Source organism: Nannobrachium achirus (assembly GCF_963921795.1).
Source record: "Nannobrachium achirus genome assembly, chromosome: 21".
Taxonomy (NCBI): Eukaryota; Metazoa; Chordata; class Actinopteri; order Myctophiformes; family Myctophidae; genus Nannobrachium; species Nannobrachium achirus.
In genome coordinates, this window is record NC_137828.1 from 41,212,667 (window position 1) to 41,236,966 (window position 24,300).

General features: G+C 41.5%; 1 protein-coding gene across 1 annotated transcript; it reads left to right on the top strand.

Moving 5' to 3' along the window:
• Positions 1–5,026: 5,026 nt before the first annotated feature.
• Positions 5,027–23,391, top strand: LOC308306734 (regulator of G-protein signaling 20-like; the record flags this gene model as incomplete). Its single annotated transcript, XM_080751778.1, has 3 exons — positions 5,027–5,193; positions 13,506–13,743; positions 23,203–23,391. 3 exons carry the CDS (start codon positions 5,027–5,029, stop codon positions 23,389–23,391), a joined length of 594 nt encoding a protein of 197 aa, XP_080607904.1.
• Positions 23,392–24,300: the final 909 nt, after the last annotated feature.

Genomic DNA, 24,300 nt, shown 5'->3' on the forward strand with positions numbered 1-24,300 from the left:
TTAACAAGGTATTATAATTATATTCTCCACACTTTTATTCTCCCCATCTTGACAAAATGGTATATTCCCAGGTTCTGCAGGTCAGCTGCACAGGTGCAATTCATTATTGTTAATTGTGGCACGTTTACTATTTTATGCCAAGTTTAGCTGCACTTGAACAAACCGTAGAAACGGGGGGAAAATAGAATGTACTAATTAAAATAAATGTATCATGCCTGTTGCTAAGGTATGGCAACATGACTGGTGACACCAGTCATGTTGCCATACCTTAGCTTTCTCTGAACTGACGCCACTGCTGACAAGCACTTGGAATTGTAGGAGTTGAGGCATTACATTTTGTGACTCAATTCCACAGATAAATATTGTGAAAATATTTGCCTATTTCTTAAAGTATTTGACAATTTGACCAATGTTTAAGCAGTTTTTAGTAAAACTGGCAACAATGTGATGTCACAGGTCAGCAGCTATAGACATTGAGGTGTTACTCACGGACTGATTGATTGATTGAAGAATTTATTAGAAGTTTGCAATAGAAAAAAGTACAGTTTCATGACAGTACAAATCACTGGTACAAGGTCAACTAAAAGGAGATCCTAGAAAGCCGAGGCTTATTTCCACAGGAACCACACTTTAAGTATCTCATATAACATTGAAAGACAGACGGATAGAACATAGTACTTTATCTAGGGTAATATCAGTTTCAAAAGCATAACATCAAATACAAAGGCAGAAAAAATAAAAATAAAAAAAGGGGCGGGGGCATGGGGGCTTAGTCTATTTACAAGTCACGGGTAGCAGCTGTCTGAAGGTGACTTTTCATACCAATTTTGAAGGAGGCTAGGGATTTGCTCTCCTTTAGGGCTTGAGGAAGGGCGTTCCACACGTTGATGGTGTAGCAGGAGAACGAGTTAGAGCCTTGTTTAGTGTTAAATCTACGTTGATGATGATTAGTGGAGCTGCCTCTGGTGTTGTGGTCGTGAACATCCTTGACCTTTAAGAAGTAGTTTGTCAGGTACATGGGAATCTTGGAGGTGTAGTGTATCTTGTACACCAGGCCCATTGCAAGATGCTGTACTCTGTCAGCTACTTTGAGCCATCCCACGCTTTCGTGGTGATGATCGGTAAGGTGGGTCAAGATACAGACAAGATGTGCCGGTTTTCATAGTAAACTGCGACCTACGGTCGCAATAATAAATATAATATAGGCTATAAATATAAATGAATTATTTCCCAGTGGATTCCTTGCGGCTCGTTAGTGTGGTTGCTATAGGCATTAAGCAACACACTACTTTTCTCGGTCCTAGAATGTTTTGTCAGCAGAGTGAACAGTTCTTTGTTAACCTTTTGACTGAAGTTATCCGGGTTGTAAGACTGGATACCCTGAACAATATAATTTCCAATCAGACAGGTCATGCTTCACTTGACATCACAATATAAAATTTAAGTGTTTAGACGACTCGCGTCAGTGCAACCAGACTTCTAGTTGGTTGATTACTTTTGATACAGTAATAAAAAAAATATTTTCTTTCCTTCTTTGTTTCATCATTCATTGTCATCTGAGGACAGGCCCGGCGCCATGGGGGAGCCATGCAGAGGCGGCATGGCACCCTCGATTGCAAATTCTGCCCCCTCAGTTTAAGTTTTATGTACATATTGTTTTACTACCGTAAATCACCAATTAATCGCCCGGTGGCAAACTGCCGCCGGGTCCCATATATCCGCCCGGGGTCTGACCCCATTTTGCGCAATAAACGCCTGTTTCAAATAAGCGCAAGGTTCGTATAAGCACCTGGGCCGTTATTTGCAATTAATATTATCCTTATTAGGTTTTATGTAAGAGCCCGGGCTATTGTTTGTTTGGTATTATTTGCTATTTATTTAACTTAACTGGTCATTTATGTTGCATGGCAGTGGTGCGCTGAAAACAGCAAATCTACAAGCTCACAGCAGTGCTGTGACAGCACGTTGCAATGCACCGCACTCGCTGTGCGTTGCTACGGTCATATGTTGCATGACGATAGTGCGCCGAAAACAGCAAATCTACAAGCTCACAGCCCTGTGGACAGACACTTCTAAGCCAAATGTATATGGTGCCCAGCCCAGTGCAGCGCTACCATGACGCGCACAACACTGTGCGTCGGGAACAGATTGCCAAAGGACTCCAAAAAAAGAGAGGAAAAAAGAAAAGGAGTCGGCTGCTCTCTGCGCACTCAGCTTAATTCATTACTGTCTAAAACGTCGCTACAATCCAAAGTTTGAGTAATAATAATAATAATAATAAAGCTTTATTTGTATAGCACCTTTCATGACATGAAATGCAGCTCAAAGTGCTTTACAGAGCAGAAAATGAAGCACAAGTGCTTAACAGAAAAAAATAAAATACACATGAATACAATAAAGCAGAAAAATAAAAACATAAAACATTGAAGAACAATTTCAGAACAGCGTGGACGTCAATAGCATCAAAGAGATTAAAGAATTCAGCTAAAAGCAAGAGTAAAGAAATAGGTCTTGAGCTGTGCTTTAAAGCTATCCACAGAGGCTGCCTGTCTTAGGTGTAGTGGGAGTTTATTCCAAACTGTCGGACCGTAGAAGCAGAAAGCTGCTTCACCATATTTTTTATATTTCATTTTAGGCACATCGAGTAGGTCAGCACTAGAAGACCTGAGTGGGCGGTTTGGAACGTATCTATGCAGGCAGTCATAGAGGTACGAAGGTGCCAGACCATTTAGAGCTTTATAAACAAGTAAAATAATTTTAAAATCAATCCTAAAAACAACCGGGAGCCAGTGTATCGACGCTAAGACTGGAGTAAATATGTTCTCTCATCTTAGCTTTAGTTAAAACTCTGGCTGCCGCATTTTGAACAAGTTGTAAACTGTCAATTGTTTTCTTTGGCAGACCAGAGAGAAGTGCGTTGCAGTAATCAAGCCGAGAGAAAACAAAAGCGTGGATCAGCGTTTTTGCATCGTCCAATGTCAGATAGGCTCTAATTTGCGCAATATTTCTAAGGTGAAAAAAGGCAATCTTGGTGACATGATTAATGTGTGTATTAAAATTCAATTCAGCGTCAATGATCACTCCCAGGTTCTTTACAGAAGTGTTACTTTCTTTAGACAGGTTACCAAGTCTACTTATTATTGATTCTCTCTGCGCAGTAGAACCAATTATGAGAACTTCTGTCTTGTCCTCATTTAGCTTGAGAAAGTTCTCACTCATCCAGCATTTTATGCTAGACACACACGTCAGCAATGGGTCTAGAGCACAGGGGTCGTCCGGAGCTACCGAAAGGTACAGCTGGGTGTCATCAGCATAGAAATGGAAATTCACACCGTGAGCGGAAATAAGTTCTCCCAGCGGCAGTATATAGAGGGAGAATAATAAAGGACCAAGAATTGAGCCCTGTGGAATACCAGAGCAGATGTTGTGTTTGTTTGACTCAAAGTCAGCTAGATTAACAAAGTAGCTTCTGCCTGTTAGGTAGGAGTAAAACCAGGACAAAGCTGTCCCTGACAGCCCTACCCAGTGTTCAAGACGTTGTATTAGAATTGTATGGTCAATTGTGTCAAAAGCCGCCGTTAGGTCCAGCAGTAGGAGAACGGATACATTTTTGTTGTCAGCAGACACCCTAAGATCATTAATTACTTTTAAAAGTGCAGTTTCTGTGCTGTGTCCTTTCCTGAAGCCGGATTGGAATTTGTTGTGCACCTTATTGTTCTGCAGAAATACATCCAATTGATGAAAGATAATTTTTTCTAGGACCTTGCCCAGAAAAGGCAAATTGGAAATGGGTCTATAATTACACAGCATGGACGGGTCGAGGTTGTGTTTCTTGAGTAAGGGCTTAACTACGGCCGTTTTCAGTGTTTCTGGAAAGACACCTGATTGTATAGAGTTATTTACTATTTTTAGGATATCTCCAATCACACAGTCTACAACCTCTTTGAGAAATGGCGTGGGTATTGCATCCAGCGAGCAAGAAGACGATGTCATTTGCGATATGGTTTTACGAAGTATTATTATTCATAATACCAGCTCGAATGTTCACAATTTTGTTGTCAAAGAAGGATGCAAACTCATTACACTTTGCTTTAGAGGCAAGGAGTGACTGCTTGTAGGACTGGGGGGGGTTTAAGAGGCGTTCAGTGAGTACTTTAATGGCAAAAGTAACGTTGTGATGGACTAAGACTGGCCAATAAAAGACAGCTGGATCAGAATAACTCATTAGGCTACCTGCTGTTGCTCTTGTTATCCAGTCCGCATTTTGAAGAAGTAATCCATTATTTTGAGGTTCAAGGGGAATGCAGAAGGCTTAATCATAATGCAATACCATAATGGTTTAATGTCAGGATAGTGGAGCTGTTCAGTGGTCATGTCAGCGAGTCCAGTCAGAGCACCAGCTGCAGGACTTCTGCGCTAATTGGGTTCTAGATGCGTCTTTGCTGGCATGCGGTAATTGATTCTTTTGGAGAAAGTTTCCCATAGTATAGTAGACATATATATATATTTTTTTAAAGGCTTTCATACACTCTTGATATTTTTTAAATGAGGTTTGGTCTAATTAATAGATCGAAATGTGCTATTTTCTGGGTGTTGGTAACGATTAAAATAATAATAATAATCATAATTATAACATTTATTATAACATTTTGATTATTAATACTATTATATAGTTTGAGAAAGAAAAAATTACCAAATAATGGCCCAGTGCTGGCCAGTGCCAAAATAAATAAAAGCCTGTTACCAATAGCCACCTGGTCTCTTTTAAGCGCCCGGGGTCCGACCCCATTTTGCGAAATAAACGCCCGGGCTACTAATTGGTGATTTACGGTATATAAAAACTGATGGGCCCCCTCGCCATTTCCAACTGCCCCCTCATTTCATCCTGGAGCCGAGACCGTCTGGAGACCCCCAAAATCATGTCTGGGGGTCCCGAGACTCCCGACCCACAGTTTGAGAACCACTGCACTATAGGACTAACACTCCCCTATACACAATTCTGTCTTGTTCTGTCTTTTTGCAGTCCATGGGTTCAGAACGTATTGAGATGCGTAAGAGACAGTTGCAGTTGCACCACGAAACAGCTGCCAGAGTCATCCAAGCACACCCAAAGTTAACAATGGGGAACAGCCCCACCAATGGCTCAAACAACGCCTGTTGCTTCTGTTGGTGCTGCTGCTGTAGCTGCTCCTGGTAAGTGTTAAGATCGGGATCGGCCGCCGATATGGTCATTTTTATAAGATCGGAGATCGGGAAAAAATATTGGGGAAGAAAAAGTTTTTTTTTCTTTTTCTTTTTTTTTCAAAAAAATATTTTCTGGGAGTAGTGAAAGTTACAGGTAAGGTGAATGCGAAACGTAAGCTTACCATAATCACGGTAATCCTTAATCATTTTCAATCATATTCAAGGGCTTTTGGAGAAATGAGACAGACACAGAGCCCTGCAGAAGGGAGGTGATTGTGTCAGACTCTGTGTCCAGCTGGCAGCTGATGCCAATAAGTAGTAACGGCCCCTTGTTAATGGATCAAAGGAAGGCAATTATGTCTCTCTGCACTGTCAACTAGCAGCTACAGATGCATACTTTTCAAGCAGACTGGTTAATTGGTTCTTAACTTATTTTGTTTCAACTTTAAAAATGGCCAATGTTTTACCAGTTTTTATATAGTTTGTTGATTATTTTTGATGCTGTAATGGTCTATTTTATTTTATTTTTTTAGGTATTAAACAGGTTTTAAAAGTCCTTAAATCGTGACTTCACTGCCAAATTTCAAAGGCCACACCAAAGGTCCGCTGCACAATGCTTGAGAAACACTGCACTAGTAGGCCTATATCTGAATTGTCGCTGGAGTAGCAGGAACGCCACCTTCGCCACCCGCAATGTGGTGGCCCTCGGCTTGGTACCCTAGACATAATTCGGCCCTTGGCGAAAACTAATTGGGGAACCCTGGCATACAACAACGTTTGTGACGTGTGGCTGGAGACAGTTATAGGCCTATATGTGATTATGAAGACGTTTACTGAGGTTTTAGACATATTTTAGTTTGTTCAACACAGGATATTTAAATGTAATATTTTGTTTTGTTTCGTTTTGTAAAAAAAAGTAATAGAATTATGTTCTTATTGCACTATTCTGCTCTTAATTTGATTTAGTTTGCATGGTTATTTTGTGGTACACTACTCATAAGCTTTGTTTTTCATTTGTTGATTCAGTGCTGCACTAAGTGATAGAATGAATAGAATTTTCTTTTCTTAATGCCTTGCCAAAAGATCGGATCGGGAAAGATCGGGTTCGAATCGGAAGCAATAATATTTGATCGGTATCGGATCGGGAGCAAAAAAAAACGTGATCGGGGCATCCCTAAAGCCTTGCCTGAAACATTTTCATGTCAAGGACCCACAAATTGATCATGCATGTAATTTGGCCTCGAGCCCCCATCTGAAAAGTAGAAAAAGGTTCTTCGCAATGTTTCAAGATTTGTCAAAATGCTTAAAAAATAGTGGTTAAATAGATTTTACTTAGGGATGTGCCGAATAGAAAATTCTTGGCCGAAACCGAATACCGAATAATGGAAACACTCGGCCAAAAACCGAATACCGAATAGCCGAATATTATTAATATATATTATTATGCGCATAATGTATTTTTATTGCCATTTTTGTATCATTGCTGTCATTACAGTACATTTGCTGTAAAGCTACCTTATTATGGCAAACGTGATTATGTCAAAACCATAATTATATAGGCCAATTTAGTCACAGACTCCCTTCTCAAAATATTGTGTGCCAGCCAGGGACCCACATGTTATTCCAGATTTCTATTTCTTATATTTATTTTACAATTTGGCTAATGTTTGAACTTAGAACTAGGATTTCTAAATACACTAGGCTACAGACACCCATTTAATTATATTTATATCACTGGGACCCCAATTTATATTAAATGTTAAAATACTAGAGTACAAATGGAACAGGTCCATTTGGTTCCATTTATTCACTGAGTTACAGACCCATTAAGTTTCCAAAAGATTCCATTTTACTTTGTTTATTAGCAATATAAAACGTTTTTATATTCAGCAAAATGTCAGTAATGGTATTGTCTGCCTCTCATTATTGTCAAGGAAGAAAGTACTGTATGTCGCTGCCTTGCTTAAGTTTTATCAAGGCAAAAAAGCACCCTAAGACACACACCAAAAGTTTCACACACATGCAGGGGACGGAGGGGGAGCCACAGTTGCACAGAAATCACTTTCACTTTGCAGCTTTCAATCAATGCACAAGGATTTAAGGACATTATTAGATTGCGTAGTCAATTATGAAGGGATTTCTAAAATTAAAACGTCTCCATATTGCTTGGGAAGTCTACTTTGCAGAAAATCGCGGCCCGCGGCCTTTGCTATTCGCTAATCGCTAATGTTTTTCTTTTACCGCGATGCGGTAAATTATTTTAACATGGACTATGGAGGCGCGTCCGAGGGACAGCAGCCCTCCGTTCCCTTTGTTTACAAGTGTCAACAATCTAGATTCTAGCTAACGCTGTTGTCCACACCAACAGAACTACTGTGGCATGCTGATGCTGCTTTTTGAGAGATTATACTGGACCCCTGTTCTTCACACTATTCGGTGCTATACTATTCGGTTTTAAAAACAATACGTCCGAAAACCGAAAATGCATTTTTAGCCATTTTCGGCCGAAAATTTTCGGTGCCGAATATTCGGCCTCATCCCTAATTTTACTAGGAACTGCCACTCAAGGACCCCTGGGGGCCAGCAATGTGTCTTATGTGTGTCCCCTCTTAAAGGGATATGAAACACAAAATAACTTTTTCTATAAATATATATTATATCAATGAGTCACTTGTGATAGAGAGCAATTATATAATTCAGTTTGCCTATAGGCTTGTAGTTTCACTGTATGCTACTTTCAGCCAGAGAGCAGAGCCAGAGACTCCGTAAACAGACCACCCACAGTTACACTGTCTGTTGTGCCTGTGTTTTCCTGGTTCTCTCTCACAACACAAGTCAAGTCACAACTCACAAGTCATACAGTTATTTAGATTTTAGGGTAGTTTCTTCGTATTTAGTGTTTTATCATATTAGTATTTTCAATGGTCGTTGACTCTTTCCGAGCCGAATAACCACCGTGTGTTTACATGCCGTGGCAGAGAACGCTATGCGGCTGCTGTCTCGACCGTGGGGCAGGGCTGTTGCTGTTCGACTCAGTGGTGGAAAGTAACACTTGTTACATGTTGGAAGTATATTAATACTGTTATGTAGAAACACTCTGTTACAAGTAAACGTCCAGGATTCAAAATGTACTCGTAAATGTAAAAAATTGCCGATCTACAAGCTCACAACGTGTCGTGCATGTGGAGTGGACGTTGTGGGTGTAGTGTGTGTGAGTGCACTGTCACCACACACACACACACACACACACACACACACACACACACACACACACACACACACTACACAGTCAGGAAATAGCCAACAGCACTAGCCAACAGCACTATAGCGTCTAGCGTCCATTCTTCTGCTCCGGTAAACAGTCCAATGCTGGAGAAAGTTAGCCATGGATAAAAGCTCAGACAGCTTGTCTGTAAAATACTTGCACATTTTAACTCTTTGCCAGCCAAAGGGGGCCCCTTAAAAACAGGGGTACAGAGGTACTGCCGTGCAATCTTCTATTTATTTATAAACATGTTTTAAAAAAGCAATGCACCAAATGATAACAACACGCTCGGATCGCTCAGTGCAAGCCAGCAAAGCACGTTTTTTGGTCTGCCAACTTACTTTGATGCAGCTGAAGGCTGATTTCCACCGTTCATTTGCGTGGAGCCAGACGGGGGAAACCGCGAGAAAAAACAGCGCCCGAAAGTACATTACGTCCTCGTTGCACGCACAGCGATCTAATCACATGTAATCCACTTATTCTGAAGCCTTGATTTCGTCTTTCGTCTGATCGAAAAAGACGAGGAGATGCGCTGGCCAACCGGCTGCATACACATTAGAATGGCACGTAATGGCCGCCTGTGGATTCCAGTTTCTCAGTTGCAGATGACGTCATCACGTCTCTGACGCTTTAATCCTTCAGATGGTTTCTTAAAGAGACAGAGCACGACCGGCGACTGTTTTTTTTTTTAAATTATAATTAATTTCATTTTTACGATAAAAGTCCGATAAAAGACGAGCGGCTGATTGCGTGGACCGGACAAGTACGGGCAAGTACGGCCGGCTTAGAAGTGTTGAGTTGCCGAATCTTTATACTTTTTACCCCCCCAATGGCTGGTTTTAAAATGTGTTTCCGAAATGCAAATGCAACAAGTGCGGACAGCTTCTCTCTGTGGCTACACTTTCAGACTGTTTCATCATATTCATATTTCATCTTGGCTATATGGATTCAAAGCTTAATGCTGCAGCTATCTGGATATTCTTCATATATGATAAACGTATCACACTGAATACAAATTCACTGTCATGAGGAGCAGACTTCCATGCAGTGTTCTCAGCTTGATCCTGCCCTCTGCTATGTGCTACCCACACATGACAAGAAGAGAACAGTATCCGTCGCCCACACGGCGCAGCATCTCTAAGGACCAGGATGTTTCATCATGCTTGCCTGGGGGAGGAAGGATATGGTTGCTCCTTCTGGTCTCTTAGGACAGACAACCTGTTGTGTGCAGAGTTGTGGCCATGTTAATTCCCTCCGCTGGGGATGACAGAGGATGATTACACTGTGCTGTCCTCCACACCTATCTCAATTAACTTTGGCTAATTGTGTGCACGGCTACAGCAGCCGTATTCCCAAGGTGTATGAATTGGTCACAGCAACTACAGCTCACCTGGTGCGTTAATTAGCCTACAGGTGAATGCTACTTCAGGTGTGCAGAACATTTCAATTATATAACGCTGTCAGGGCATAAACCTCCTATCTCCATATTGTAACTTCTAGTGTTTTTTTCCATAAATTAATGCCCTACTTGAGCGTCACACACAAAAGCATCAAAAGTGGCAGATCTGCAAGCTCGAAACGTGGTTTGAAGCGACACACTTTGAGCTTGTAGATCTGCTACTTTTGAATTTGAATCCTGAAAAGGAACACTTTTGGAGATATGAGGTTTCCACCCCTGACAGAGAAGGTGTACAGCGGGGGCCATGTATCAAAGTTTGCGCAGGCTGCAAACAAAATGGATGCATAGTGCATAGGCCTACACTTTGTTCTGGGTCACCGTACAGAAGCTTTTTATCAGATGTGGGAAAAAGAAACATCTATGTTTTTGATCAGGTGGCAGAGAAATCACAATGGAATTATGTGGCACTTGAACATGCACGTATCCACTCCTATTGTAACCCCTAAATGGTCTAAAAAGTAAACTGTTCTCTACTGTACCCTATTACATGTCTAGTCTAAGTTCATATTCATGTTTAACGTTATACTGTACATATCGATGACAGTGGCTGAGAAGTACAATGTAGTAATGCTGGAACTACACCTCCTGAAAGCCGAAACGGAGGCTGTCATCTGGTCGTCATTTCTGTTGAATAATTGTGTATCATTTCTATAATTTTGTTTTGTAATTTCATGAAGGAATCAAAGAAAGATCAAATAATTTAAAGAAAAGGAAAGAAATGAGATGAAAAGTTTGCTATGCTATGCATCCCATGTCTGTAATGCATTAAGGCATTATAATCTGCTTATAACACTGTATAATTATAGACCGTTACAAGAACTTATAAATAATCATAATGCTTTAATTTACACAACCTTGATACATCCGTCACCATATGAACCTGAGTCCCACTCCCTATCCTACAACAAATGCATCTGCTTCGGTTTTATAGTGTTCCATTTCCAATTTCCAATCACTTAAAATGTCACATTCTTCATCCTATTGTATATCCCATATCAGTTCCAGTGTGTTGTTTATGACAGCAAATTTTGATTTAGTTTTAGTCATAGTCTTTTGAATAAAATGTAATTTAGTTTTAGTCATAATTTAGTCACCTGAAAAAGTATTAGTTTTAGTCTAATTTTAGTCGACTAAATACCTTAAGATTTTAGGTGACTAAATCTACAGTTGATTATTCGACTAAAATGTATTTTGGCAGGCCTTGGTGGCATCGTAATGACTGATTTTACACTTGGTTGCATGCTGAAAATAGCAGATCTACAAGCTCAACGTGTCGCGCTGCGACGCGTTGTGAGCTTGTAGATCTGCTATTTGCAGCACACAACACCCGAGAGCAACCAAACATAAAATTACTCTCTTCTCCACTAGTCCCTCCCTAACGTTTTAGTCTAGTTTTTATGTTGTTGACGAAATTGACAATATATTTAGTCTTAGTTTTAGTCACCACAGCTTAGTTTTTGTTTAGTTTTTATTTAGTTTTTGTCAGTGAAAAAAACAGCGTCGACAAACATTTTGCGTCATAGTTTTAGTCGACGAAATCAACACTGATCAGTTCTCTATCCTGACTGGATCAAATCGGCATTCCAATTTATATACAGATTATCTGTATATTAAAGAGATGGGGAGACCCCTGTCTTATATCAACACTTGTTAAAACAAATATATCATTTTAAATTGTACACATTGCACAGAAGGTAACATACTGTACAGTACATATTGTATCTACCAGTTCTCTATTTACATGGATTGCTATTTGCAGCTTAGACAAAAACATGCATTGTAATATGCATGTATCGATATATTGAAATTACTTTACTGCAGCCAGTAGTGTAGCCCGTGAAATGCACAGGCTAAGTGGTCTATAAAGTAATGTCGTCTGACTTATTCTAGCCCTTAGTCACTGAATCAAATATTTTATTTACAAATAGTTTCATACAATACAATGTGTACGTATGACAAGTTGTCCTATAAAAGGTTGTTTTTATACTTTCACAGTTTGACTCTTGGGGGGAACAAAGATGACGCGCTTCAGAAAGGAACAACCCATGAGAGGAAGCCAGAGTCAAGTGCTCAGAGTGATGACAGGTAAATGGCCAAAGCACTGCAAAGTTAGCCCAGTGGTGGAAAAAATACTCACATAGGAGTACTTCACACATTTCCTCAGAGGAGGGGGGCAGGTCAGAAACCCATCGTCTTGTGACATCATCGATTGGGAATCCAAGCTAATAGAAAATGCAGGCTTTCTACTCCTGAAAAGTTGCAATGTTAAAGTGGAAGCCATTGTTCTCACGATAACAAAAATCTAAATATTTTTTTCAAAAATATTTATTAATTTCTTCTTTGGAAAATGATGATGTCACAAGACGATGGATTTCTGAACTTCCCACAGCTTTCCTAAGAGACTTGGACAGAGTAGAAAAAAATTGTGCTATTTTATTATGAACATTAGTGAGGACCTATTATTATATGAAGTTGGGTTGAAAAGTGGCCAAGTCCTCCTTTAAGTAAAAGTATCAATACTGCAATAAAGTAGTAAAAATCCGGAATTCAAAATGTATGAAAAGTACTCATTATGCAGAATGTCCCATTTCAAGTTCCAAATAAATACCTTTTGAAAATAGCAGATCTACAAGCTCACAATGCGTCACGCTGCATTGTGAGCTTGTAGGTCGGCCATTTTCAAATGGCCAAAATGTATATAGGGTTGAAGCGGTTAATGTATGTTTTGTAATAATATTCAGAATCTACAAAGTAACTAGTAACTAAAGACAAGTTCTCAAAAAAATTTAGTGGAGTAAAAGTAAAATATTTGGAACCGAGATGTAGTGGAGTAGAAGTAAAAGTATTGGAAATTGGAAATACTCAAGTAAAGTACAAATACTTCAAAATGTGTTCTTAATTACAGTACTTAAGTAATGTACCTAGTTACTTACACCTCTGAGTTAGCCTGGTAACCCATCCCAGAAGCCAAAAAAGAGATCATCAGCGTCTGCACGCAGGGCCTTGTAGGCCCTGTTTCTGCAAAACGCCCACCCACCCACAGGCGCAGGGCTTGGGGGGGCCAGACCGGTCTGCAGAAGACACATTATAATGTGATTTCTCTCTCTCATCTCTCACAAATTTTGACATTGTCGCAGGGCCGGAATGGGACATAAATTCTGCCCTGGCGCGAACCGAGCATAGAAGATCTACAAGCCCACAAAGCATCGAGGCAGCGGCGCGTTGTGGGCTTGTATGCTGTTAAATGTTTGGGTGGGACTCCTGGGCAACAGTAGCCTGTGATTGGGCTACTAGGCCAGTATTCAGATGATAGACAAGCCTGTGGGCCGGTGCTACTGAAGGATTGGCCCTCTCCACTTAGTGGCCGCCCAGCCCGGAAATTACTATCCTAAAATGGTGGCAAAAAAGAGGCCCACTTGTATAGTTGGCCCACCGGGCAAATGCCCGGTATTCCAGATGCCCAGTCCACCCCTGCATTGTTGTCAGTAGACTCAATGGCACTAATCTGAGTTCCCAGAAGTTCTTTTTTTCTATGGCACTAACCCCAATATAACCCCCAAAATGATAATGGCTCTTCTTTCTGTTTCTCCCTTCAAGCGTCATCAAGCCGACATTAGAGGACGCCACCTCCTGGTCCATGTCGTTCGACAGGGTAATGAAAAGCGCGGCAGGGCGAAGCTGCTTCAGGCAGTTCCTACGGACAGAGTTCAGTGAGGAGAACATGATGTTTTGGATGGTCTGCGAGGAGCTAAAAAAGGAGACCAACAAGACTGTAGTGGAGGAGAAAGTTCGTCAGATATACGAGGACTTTGTCTCGATTCTTTCCCCTAAGGAGGTGAGCTCCCATCGTGTCACAACATTACATACAGTACAGGGCTGTTATTGTCTGCCCCTCTTTCCTTTGGTTTGCACCCCACCCCTCCACCCCACTATCTGTGTCAGCTGTTGCATACCTCAAATGCTGTGTACAAACAACACTCTGCTCGATTCTGTTGAAGGTCCCAAAAAATGGGCTCGGTTTGCCGTTGTTTCAGTCTGCTGCAATGGAATGGCAGAGAAACTTCTGACCCCTAAATGGCCTTTTAACACATACGGTGCCCTAGATGGCGCCAGAGTCATCCCCTCTAAGCAGAGGCATAATTTGACCAATATCTAGGGTGTTGCAAGCAATGAAGTGTGCCCACCCGCTCATAGGGCGGGTGCGACATTTTTCGGGTTTTATCCGGTTTTGGTGCTTTTATTTCAATTTCGGGTGTTTATTCCCCACACAACACAGTCTAACGAGGAGCTGCAGATAGCTGTATAGTTACTATTTATTTAGCATGCAGCGAAACACACACACACACACACACACACGCACACACACACACACACACACACACACACACACACACACACACACACTACCAAAGAGTTAAGGTTTTACAGGCGTTTTTTTATTCATTATCTAGAAACAATACTCAACAGTTTACAGTTTACAGTTTAGGCATTTAGCAGACGCTTTTAATCCAAAGCGACTTACAATAAGCAGATAAAAAACATCACAATAATAAACAGGATAATATGTCAATATATCAACAGCAATATAACCAGTAAGACTCCCTAATCGGGAGATAAGCGACCATTGGTCGCTTATCTCCACAAATAGGCCAAAAGTTTGTTTTACCAATTATCAAGACATACGGGCAGTTGACAGTTTGCCATGGTTACTCATTGAAGTTGAATCTCCATATATGGAGATAACCTACGCATCACACTAAGTCTGACCTCACCAGACCATGTTTGGGCATGAGCAACTTATGTCTCCATATATGGAGATATGATGACATCACACAGTCCTCAGCCGATGATGTGGTGTGATGTCATACAATACACAAACGAGCCCTACAGTATAAAGGGGCAATTCTTGCCAGGAAAGAAGCATTTCTTCGACTCAGACCTTATCGCCAGGGTTGGCTTATAGCAGCTGTCGGTAGGACCATATATGGATTCTGTTAGTGTGGATCTCCTAACAGGGCATCATCTGGGATAAAATCCCTTTTATGCCCATATATGGAGATCCCTAACAGAATCCCTTTCATGCCCATATATGGAGATCCCTAACAGAATCCCTTTTATGCCCATATATGGAGATCCCTAACAGCATCCCTTTTATGCCCATATATGGAGATCACTAACAGCTAACAGAATCCCTTTTATGCCCATATATGGAGATCCCTAACAGAATCCCTATTATGCCCATATATGGAGATCCCTAACAGAATCCCTTTTATGCCCATATATGGAGATCCCTAACAGAATCCCTTTTATGCCCATATATGGAGATCCCTAACAGAATCCCCTTTATGCCCATATATGGAGATCCCTAACAGAATCCCTTGTATGCCCATATATGGAGATCCCTAACAGAATCCCTTTTATGCCCATATATGGAGATCCCTAACAGAATCCCTTTTATGCCCATATATTATGGAGAAATCCCTGCTCTGAGTATCTGACATCAGTGTGATGTCACCTGTTTATGCCCATATATGGAGATCCCTGCTCTGCGTATCTGGTTGCTATGGTAAACAGTTGGTTGCTAGGGTAAAAAAAATGGTTGCTATGGTAAACAGTTGGTTGCTAGGGTAAACAGTTGGTTGCTAGGGTAAAACCATGGTTGCTAAGGTGGTTGCTAACGTACACTAACAGACCAGCAACAACAGACTGTTGCCACAGCAACGTACACAAAGGTTTGTGTACACATGTGGTGTGATGTCATACTGATGCGGAGATATGAGCAGGGCAAAGGTGTGACGTGTGACGTGTGACGGACGGACGGACGGCCGGTGGAGGTTTTCATAGTAAACTGCTCCCTGACGGTCGCAACAAATGCAAATGGGTATCTATCTAGGAAACTAAATAATCAGTCAAGAAAAGGTTCTAAAAACCTAAAAACAAATGCTGACTAGCTTCAGGTATGGTCATTGATTGTTTCAGTAGTGCTAAGGGTTTAGGTGGAGTCTGAAAAGGTGAGTCTTCAGTCCACGGCGAAAGCTAGCGAGTGAGTCCGTTGTTCTAAGTGCGACAGGGAGTTTGTTCCACAACTTTGGGGCCAGGAGGGCAAACTGTCTCGGACGAGTGGATTTTTGCCCCTGCCTCTAAGTGCCCAAATCTCTCCCATCCACCTCCATTGTATTCTAAAGGGCTCCGTTGCGTCAGTGCATGCGTGATGACATCACTTGGTCACATGACCGTAGACAGGATGTTGTTGTCTTCCACCCTGTATGGGCGCATGATTTTTTTTTGTCACAGCTTTCTGTCAAGCCCCACCCTGGCAGCGTGTGATTGGCCTGCTGCAGTCCAAGGCACTACAGTCCCTTTGAGCCGCATTGTCGCTATGTGTACATGTTATCTTTTAGACAACCCAACTCTACCCCTAACCCTAAACAGAACCCCCATGGGGTAGAGCAAGAAAGAGTGGCACAACCAGGATGCGAACCCCGGTCCCATGAGTTGGAATACTAGAGACCAATCCACCAAGCCACCGAGGCAGACCCTGGGAACGGCATTCTGTCAGTATTAGTAGTGCATGAAAAGCCTTGCGTAGGGGAGGGGCCTCGCGAGGCCGGCATTCAAATGACGCCTGGCCAGTCGCGTCTTTTCCGGGACTTGCGCGCATGCCGTTACATTTAGATATCACGCTGTATGGGCCAGTATAGCCTAAAGCTATTGTTAGCCGATCATAATTTGGTCATTTTGCCAGCCATGCCCAGAGTTTTAGCCATAAAAACATACATAGAGATAAAGGGCTTTAAAGTTTGAGAAATGCATTGGATTATATGGAGAAAAACGGCGGCGGTGCAGCAAAAAAATATATAAAAAATGATATATATGTTCAACAAATATTACAATAATTTTTGTTATTATTATAATTGTATCGACCCTTGGAGTCACTATTACACCAACCAGGTATGTTGCACTGGGTGGGTGTTATTTAATTCTCCAAATCTAACCCTCAATAATGAATATGTAATTTTGAGGCAGAAACTTAGTTAATAGCCTGTCAACTTAAAGGGGAAGACCACCCATTTTCAATATTGAACTATGTCATTAATATACCTTAGAGGAGTTGTGTGGAAATACAAAAAAAGTTCTGTGTTGCCTATAGAACTGGAGGATTGATTTTGGGGTTTGTATTGTAAAGTACAATGTGTGATGTCATCAAGTTGTAATTTACAATACAAACCCCAAAATCAATCCTCCAGTTCTAGGCAACACAGGAGGGGGGGAACTTTTTTTTATTTTATTTTCGCACAACTCCTCTAAGGTATATTAATGACACAGTTCAATATTGAAAATGGGTGGTCTTCCCCTTTAAGGACAAGTGCTGTTGTCCTTTAGAATGTTTAGCCCTGTTCATTATCTCCACCAGGACGGCCCGAAGGCCGTAAATTATGCTCTGCACAAATGCTCTTATGTGTGTCATGTGACAATGACTGTCTCAAACAAGATTCTCATTTTCCTACTCCATATCAGAGGGAGGGCGAGCTCCCAGACGGTCCACCCACGGATATAATTTGCCTGAAATTATACTGACCAAATTGTGTCTCTAGGCCCTATTTCTCACAAAAATGGCATACAGTAAAGCAACATGATATATATATATATATATATATATATATATATATATATATATATATATATAAATGGTAAATGGTGCATTTATATAGCGCTTTTTATCCAAAGCGCTTTACAGAGATTGTGCATTACATTCACCCATTCACGCACACATTCATACACCGGTGGCGGAGGAAACTATGCAAGGCACCAACCTACTCACCGGGAGCAATTAGGGGTTCAGAGTCTTGCCCAAGGACCCTTCGACATTAACTCAGGGGGAGCCCGGATTGGAATTGGGAACCCTTCGTGCTCTAATAAAGGTTTCTCTACCCCTGAGCTATGCCGCCCCTGTTTTACTGTGGACCACCTGGAACTTCCTAAAGGACCCCTGGGGGTCCCCAAACCACACTTTGAGAACCACTGCTCTAAAGATATGATACAAATATTTTGATGATTTAAATCATGTTATTAAACAACTGTAGAATTGATGAAACTTAAAGAATACATTATTTTAGCACAGCATGTCACACTTAAGAACTAAAAGGCCACGCCAAGAGTGCTCTACAGTGTGCGTAGATTTTTTTCTTAACATAAGAACAAATCACAGCTAAGAAAACATTGGTGTATGCCAAATCTTCTTAAAAAACTTCTTAAAAGGGTCTAAGAACAAATTTCTTCGTAAGAACGTTCGTAAGTAGGTTGGTGAATCGGGCCCAATGTTTGTAAACAAGAAACGTGTCTATAGCTGTTTACAGAAATATAGGTTCAGGTTCAGGTTCAGGTTTATTAGTCAAATGCATATCCATACAGGTATAGACATACAATGAAATGCTTGTGCCAGGAGCACTCTCAGCCTTATTACACACAAAAAAACAAGACAACAACAGGTCACCCAGGACAACCCAAAAACAACAAAACAACCATACAGTGTAACAGTGTACAGTTTAAAAACTGCGTATATTGCACATGACTACCTACGTCTCGCTTCCATCTCTTCGTTAAGCATCCTGATTGCTTGAGCATAAAAACTATTACTGAAACGGGTATACATACCAGTAAGACTCCCTAATCGGGAGATAAGCGACCGTTGGTCGCTTATCTCCACAAATAGGCCAAAAGTTTGTTTTACCAATTATCAAGACATACGGGCAGTTGACAGTTTGCCATTGTTACTCATTGAAGTTGAATCTCCATATATGGAGACATAAGTTGCTCATACCATAGCAACCATGTTTTTTACAGGGCCTGGGATTGATGACATCAGAAATCTCCATATATGGGCATGAAAGGGATTTTGTTTCTGGAAATATGTCTGTGGGGTGCCACATTTGGAATAAAACACTTACATCACACATCTGGATATCCATACAGCCCATCTAGTTTGCCTGTGTCCATTTATGCCCATATATCTGATGACATTGGGACAATGATCTCCATATATGGGCATAAAACTTATGTTAATTAGTAAAGCCTGGGGATCTCCATATATGGGCATGAGGGGTACCCTAAAAGGGCATCATCTGGGAATAGCAAATATAGTTATCCTAGAAAGTGAAAATCTTACATCAAAGGCCATAACTACCTACCTACCACCATACTGCATTCCTCATTAAACTACCTACCAGTAAGATGCCTATAGGGAGAAAAGCAAAGGGCGAGGTTGCACCATTTCTTGGTCTTCTGGCCAGTGATGTATATCGGACCATTTAACCATATATGGAGACATCTGGTACCCAAAGATATTCACAGATATGGGCTTAATATTGATGACATAAGGGATCTCCATATATGGGCGTAAAAGGGATTTGGTTCCCCTGGCATCCCAGGGATCTCCATATATGGGCATAAAATGGATTTGGTTACCCTGGCAACACGGGGATCTCCATATCTCCATATATGGGCATAAAAGGGATTTGGTTCCCCTGGCATCACAGGGATCTCCATATATGGGCATAAAAGGGATTTGGTTCCCCTGACATTACAGTGATGTCAGTGGCTGGTTCTACAGAGGGGATCTCCATTTATGGGCATAAAAGGGAATGTATGTATGATGATGTCAGATATCATAGACGTCATAGGACTTTCACATAACGAATAACTGAGTAAGCATGTAAACCCGTAAAATCTATATTTGGGCATGGCTGATTTATGACCTCATCATGATGACACGAGCAAACACAGCTGAATTGTATAAATGATCAGTGCAGAAACCAACAGAAGTATTTGACCAAGACTCTTCGATTTAAACATCAACAAAGGTGTGACGTTTGTTGATGGTCACAAAGGTGTGACGGACGGACGGACGGACGGCCGGTGGAGGTTTTCATAGTAAACTGCTCCCTGACGGTCGCAATCAGCATTTAAATGCTTTAGTTCATTACCAGTAAGACTCCCTAATCGGGAGATAAGCGACCGTTGGTCGCTTATCTCCACAAATAGGCCAAAAGTTTGTTTTACCAATTATCAAGACATACGGGCAGTTGACAGTTTGCCATGGTTACTCATTGAAGTTGAATCTCCATATATGGAGATAACCTACGCACCTACGCATCACACTAAGTCTGACCTCACCAGCCCATATTTGGGCATGAGCAACTTATGTCTCCATATATGGAGATATGATGACATCACACAGTCCTCAGCCGATGATGTGGCGTGATGTCATACAATACACAAACGAGCCCTACAGTATAAAGGGGCAATTCTTGCCAGGAAAGAAGCATTTCTTCGACTCAGACCTTATCGCCAGGGTTGGCTTATAGCAGCTGTCGGTAGATAATGCCGGTCTTATATACTCATTGAAGTTGAATCTCCATATATGGAGATAACCTACGCATCACACTAAGTCTGACCTCACCAGCCCATATTTGGGCATGAGCAACTTATGTCTCCATATATGGAGATATGATGACATCACACAGTCCTCAGCCATCAGCCATGCCCTTTTATGCCCATATATGGAGATATCATCTGTCTGTCACTTCTATGTCCAAATATGGAGTTCTGTGTCAGCCATTCCCACATCTATCTATACTACAAGGGGACAAATACTCATATTTGTTGATTATTTTGGTTTCTATGGTTACCAGATAAAGATATTTCACTTTGCACAATTTGTTGATTTTTAGTTGCTATGGTTACTTGATAAAGGCCTTTCACTCGTTTGTTGATATTTTGCCACACATGATCTCCAAATTTGGATAAAGGCCTTTCACTCGTTTGTTGATATTTTGCCACACATGATCTCCAAATTTGGGCATGGTGCATTGTATGACATCACGCCACATCATCAGCTGTGGACTCTGTGATGTCATCGTATCTATATGAGCAGGGCAAAGGTGTGACGTGTGACGTGTGACCGACCGACCGACCGACCGACGGACGGACGGACGGCCGGTGGAGGTTTTCATAGTAAACTGCTCCCTGACGGTCGCAATCAAACCAGTAAGACTCCCTAATCGGGAGATAAGCGACCGTTGGTCGCTTATCTCCACAAATATCACAGCCTCCACCTCTCACGTCATACGGGCAGCCATAGTTACACCTGGAATGTTGAATCTCCATATATGGAGATAACCTACCCATCACACAAAGTCTGACCTCACCAGCCCATACCTGGGCATGGACGACTTATATCTCCATATACGGAGATGGCCATATATGGAGATACGATGACATCACAGAGTCCACAGCTGATGATGTGGCGTGATGTCATACAATACACAAACAAGCCCTATATAAAGGGGCAATTCTCACCAGGGAAGAGAGCATTCCCCACTAGCTGAGTATCTTAAGATGGTTGGATGTGATGATAAGCCACAAATAGGCCAAAAGTTTGTTTTACCAATTATCAAGACATACGGGCAGTTGACAGTTTGCCATTGTTACTCATTGAAGTTGAATCTCCATCTGAATCCCTTTTATGCCCATATATGGAGATCCCTGCTCTGAGTATCTGACATCACTAATCCCTTTTATGCCCATATATGGAGATCCCTGCTCTGAGTATCTGACATCACTAATCCCTTTTATGCCCATATACAGTATGGAGATCCCTAACAGAATCCATTTTATGCCCATATATGGAGATACCTGCTCTGAGTATCTGACATCACTGTGATGTCACCTGTTTATGCCTAAATATGGAGATCCCTGCTCTGAGTATCTGACATCACTGCGATCTCACCTGTGATGTCACAGTGACACATCACCTCAGTATCTGTGATGTCACAGTGACACATCACCTCAGTATCAGGCGTTACACGTATACATTGAGCAGGGCAAAGGTGTGACGTGTGTGACGGACGGACGGACGGACGGACGGACGGACGGCCGGTGGAGGTTTTCATACTAAACTGCGACCTTACGGTCGCAACAATCATCAAACATGACAATTTCAATTTACAGTGTAAAACCCATTAAGACCTGAGGAAGATTCTACAAATACAAAATGCCTTTGGAGTCAGTAGTTCTCAAACCTTTTTGTGCCAAGGACCCCTAAAAGCATATGTATTTGGTTGCGGACCCCCATCTGAATTGTCTTTGTGCCAGGGACACCCAAAAGGAAAGATTTGTGTTAAAGAATTTCAAAATGATTAAAAGATGTACAGATGTACAAGCTTGCAGAGCGGCACATTGTGACGTGCTGTGAGTATATCTGCTACTGTATTTTTGAGAATCACTATTCTAAACCAATGTTCTAAATCCTAAGAGTTTTCTGAAAAACTCATGTTGTTGCTTGCGACCGAAGGTCGCATATACTCTGAAGAATCGTGTCGCTTGAGTGTCCTTCCTTCCTTCCTTCCTTCCTTCCGTATCCTCGTGACCGTCCTTCCGTATCCTCTGTGATGTCAGTGTGATGTCAGCGAGTTGTGACATCACTTCCTGTACAGGGCGGCTACACGAAATGTGGATAACACTATATATGGAGATAGTCCAGTCCATCATGTCATATGGGACTACCGTCATAGAAAGTAGCCATTGTTAGGCCGGAGTCATTGGCTGTCTAAACATGGAGATGTGGATAACACTATATATGGAGATAGTCTAGTCCAATATGTCATATGGGACTACCGTCATAGACAGTAGCCATTGTTAATCCAGAGTCAATGGCTGACTGTCTGTACAGGAAGTGATGTCACATGACATACTTTTTATGCCCATATATGAGTCCTAACATGGAGATGTGGATAACACTATATATGGAGATAGTCTAGTCCAATATGTCATATGGAACTACCGTCATAGACACAGCCATTGACTCCGGCCTAACAATGGCTACTGTCTATGACGGTAGTCCCATTATGACATGATGGACTGGACTATCTCCATATATAGTGTTCTCCACATTTCCATGTTTAGGCCCCATCGCTCACACCCTCGATGGGGTTGGCGATAGGGCCTTTCTGTGTGGAGTTTGCATGTTTCCCCGTGTCTCCTAGGGTTGATACCCTCACAAAAACATGAACAAACTCCCCCCAGAATGATAACAACTAGAATCGTCAGAGAAACACTGTGGTTGGCCAGATAGTCAAGAATTGGCGCGGGGGCGAGGTCGCATGTCACCCTGAGGTGTCTTACTAGTTATATATTATAGCCTATAAAAAGTCTAAAATTACATAGATGCTTTCCTGGTTTTAATGGGATTTATTTAATGGAGATTTACTGTGTTTCTTTGCCAAACCCTTCGCAGGTCAGTCTGGACTCGCGCGTCCGAGAGGTGATCAACCACAACATGCTGGAGCCCACGTCGCACACGTTCGACGACGCTCAACAACAGATTTACACACTGATGCAGAGAGACTCGTACCCACGATACATGAACTCACAGGCATACTCAGATCTAATGAAGGAGCTGAGAGACCCTCCGCCAGCACCGTAGATGCTCTTTATCACTAGCTCTGGTCCAGAGCGTTAGTGAGTCTCTCACGCTAAATAATTGTCTTTATTTTTACTGCAGTTGGAGACCTTGCACGGTAGTGGAAGTTTCTGTCCATGGGAATAGTACGGCTCCTAACAGAGTTTATCGTCACACTTAGCTTTTTCAAAGGCGCATGCGTCCCAGACTAAAGAAAGGGGATTCACGTTTCTTTTGTGGTTCAGTCTGTGTAGAGATCCATAGTAGGGATGCACCGATATGGAAATTCTTGGCCAATACTGAGTCCGACGTATAAAATGACAATTTAGCCGATAGCCGAAACTGATACCAATATTTTTTGGGTAAGGGTGTCATTTCCCCCTTTTGTGCCAGGGAAACAAATACATCTTCATTATAAGAAATAACTGTTCAGAATCTGCAACTCGGTAGACTGCAGATGAACAACACACCAACATAGCCAGCGCAAAACTTATGCTTATCAACAACTGATACATATTGGCTACTGCCATCGGTTAATGTCAGCTTTATTTGCTTTTTTTTTTAGGTAAATGAACAGTATATTGCAAACAATCTTTATCCATCTGTAGTTACTGTTTATTTACCTATTATTAGCTTAGCAAAGATTCTAGGAGCCAACAAGAACAAATGCTAGGTCCAGCACTAGTTACATGTACATACCCTTGTGGTTGATATTGCACTTTTCTACATTGTTTTATGAGGGAATGCATGATGTATCGGTGAGCACTGCATTTGTGTTTAGGTTTGTGATCAGCCTCAATGTACTGTATATTCAGTTCTTCAAGACAATAGTAGGCTTTATTTTAATATTAACTTAAGGAGGAGGAAAGTGCCTTGGCATTAGATCTTTTACACTCCACACCTTCTGCGTGAAATGAACCGTGTCACTATGAA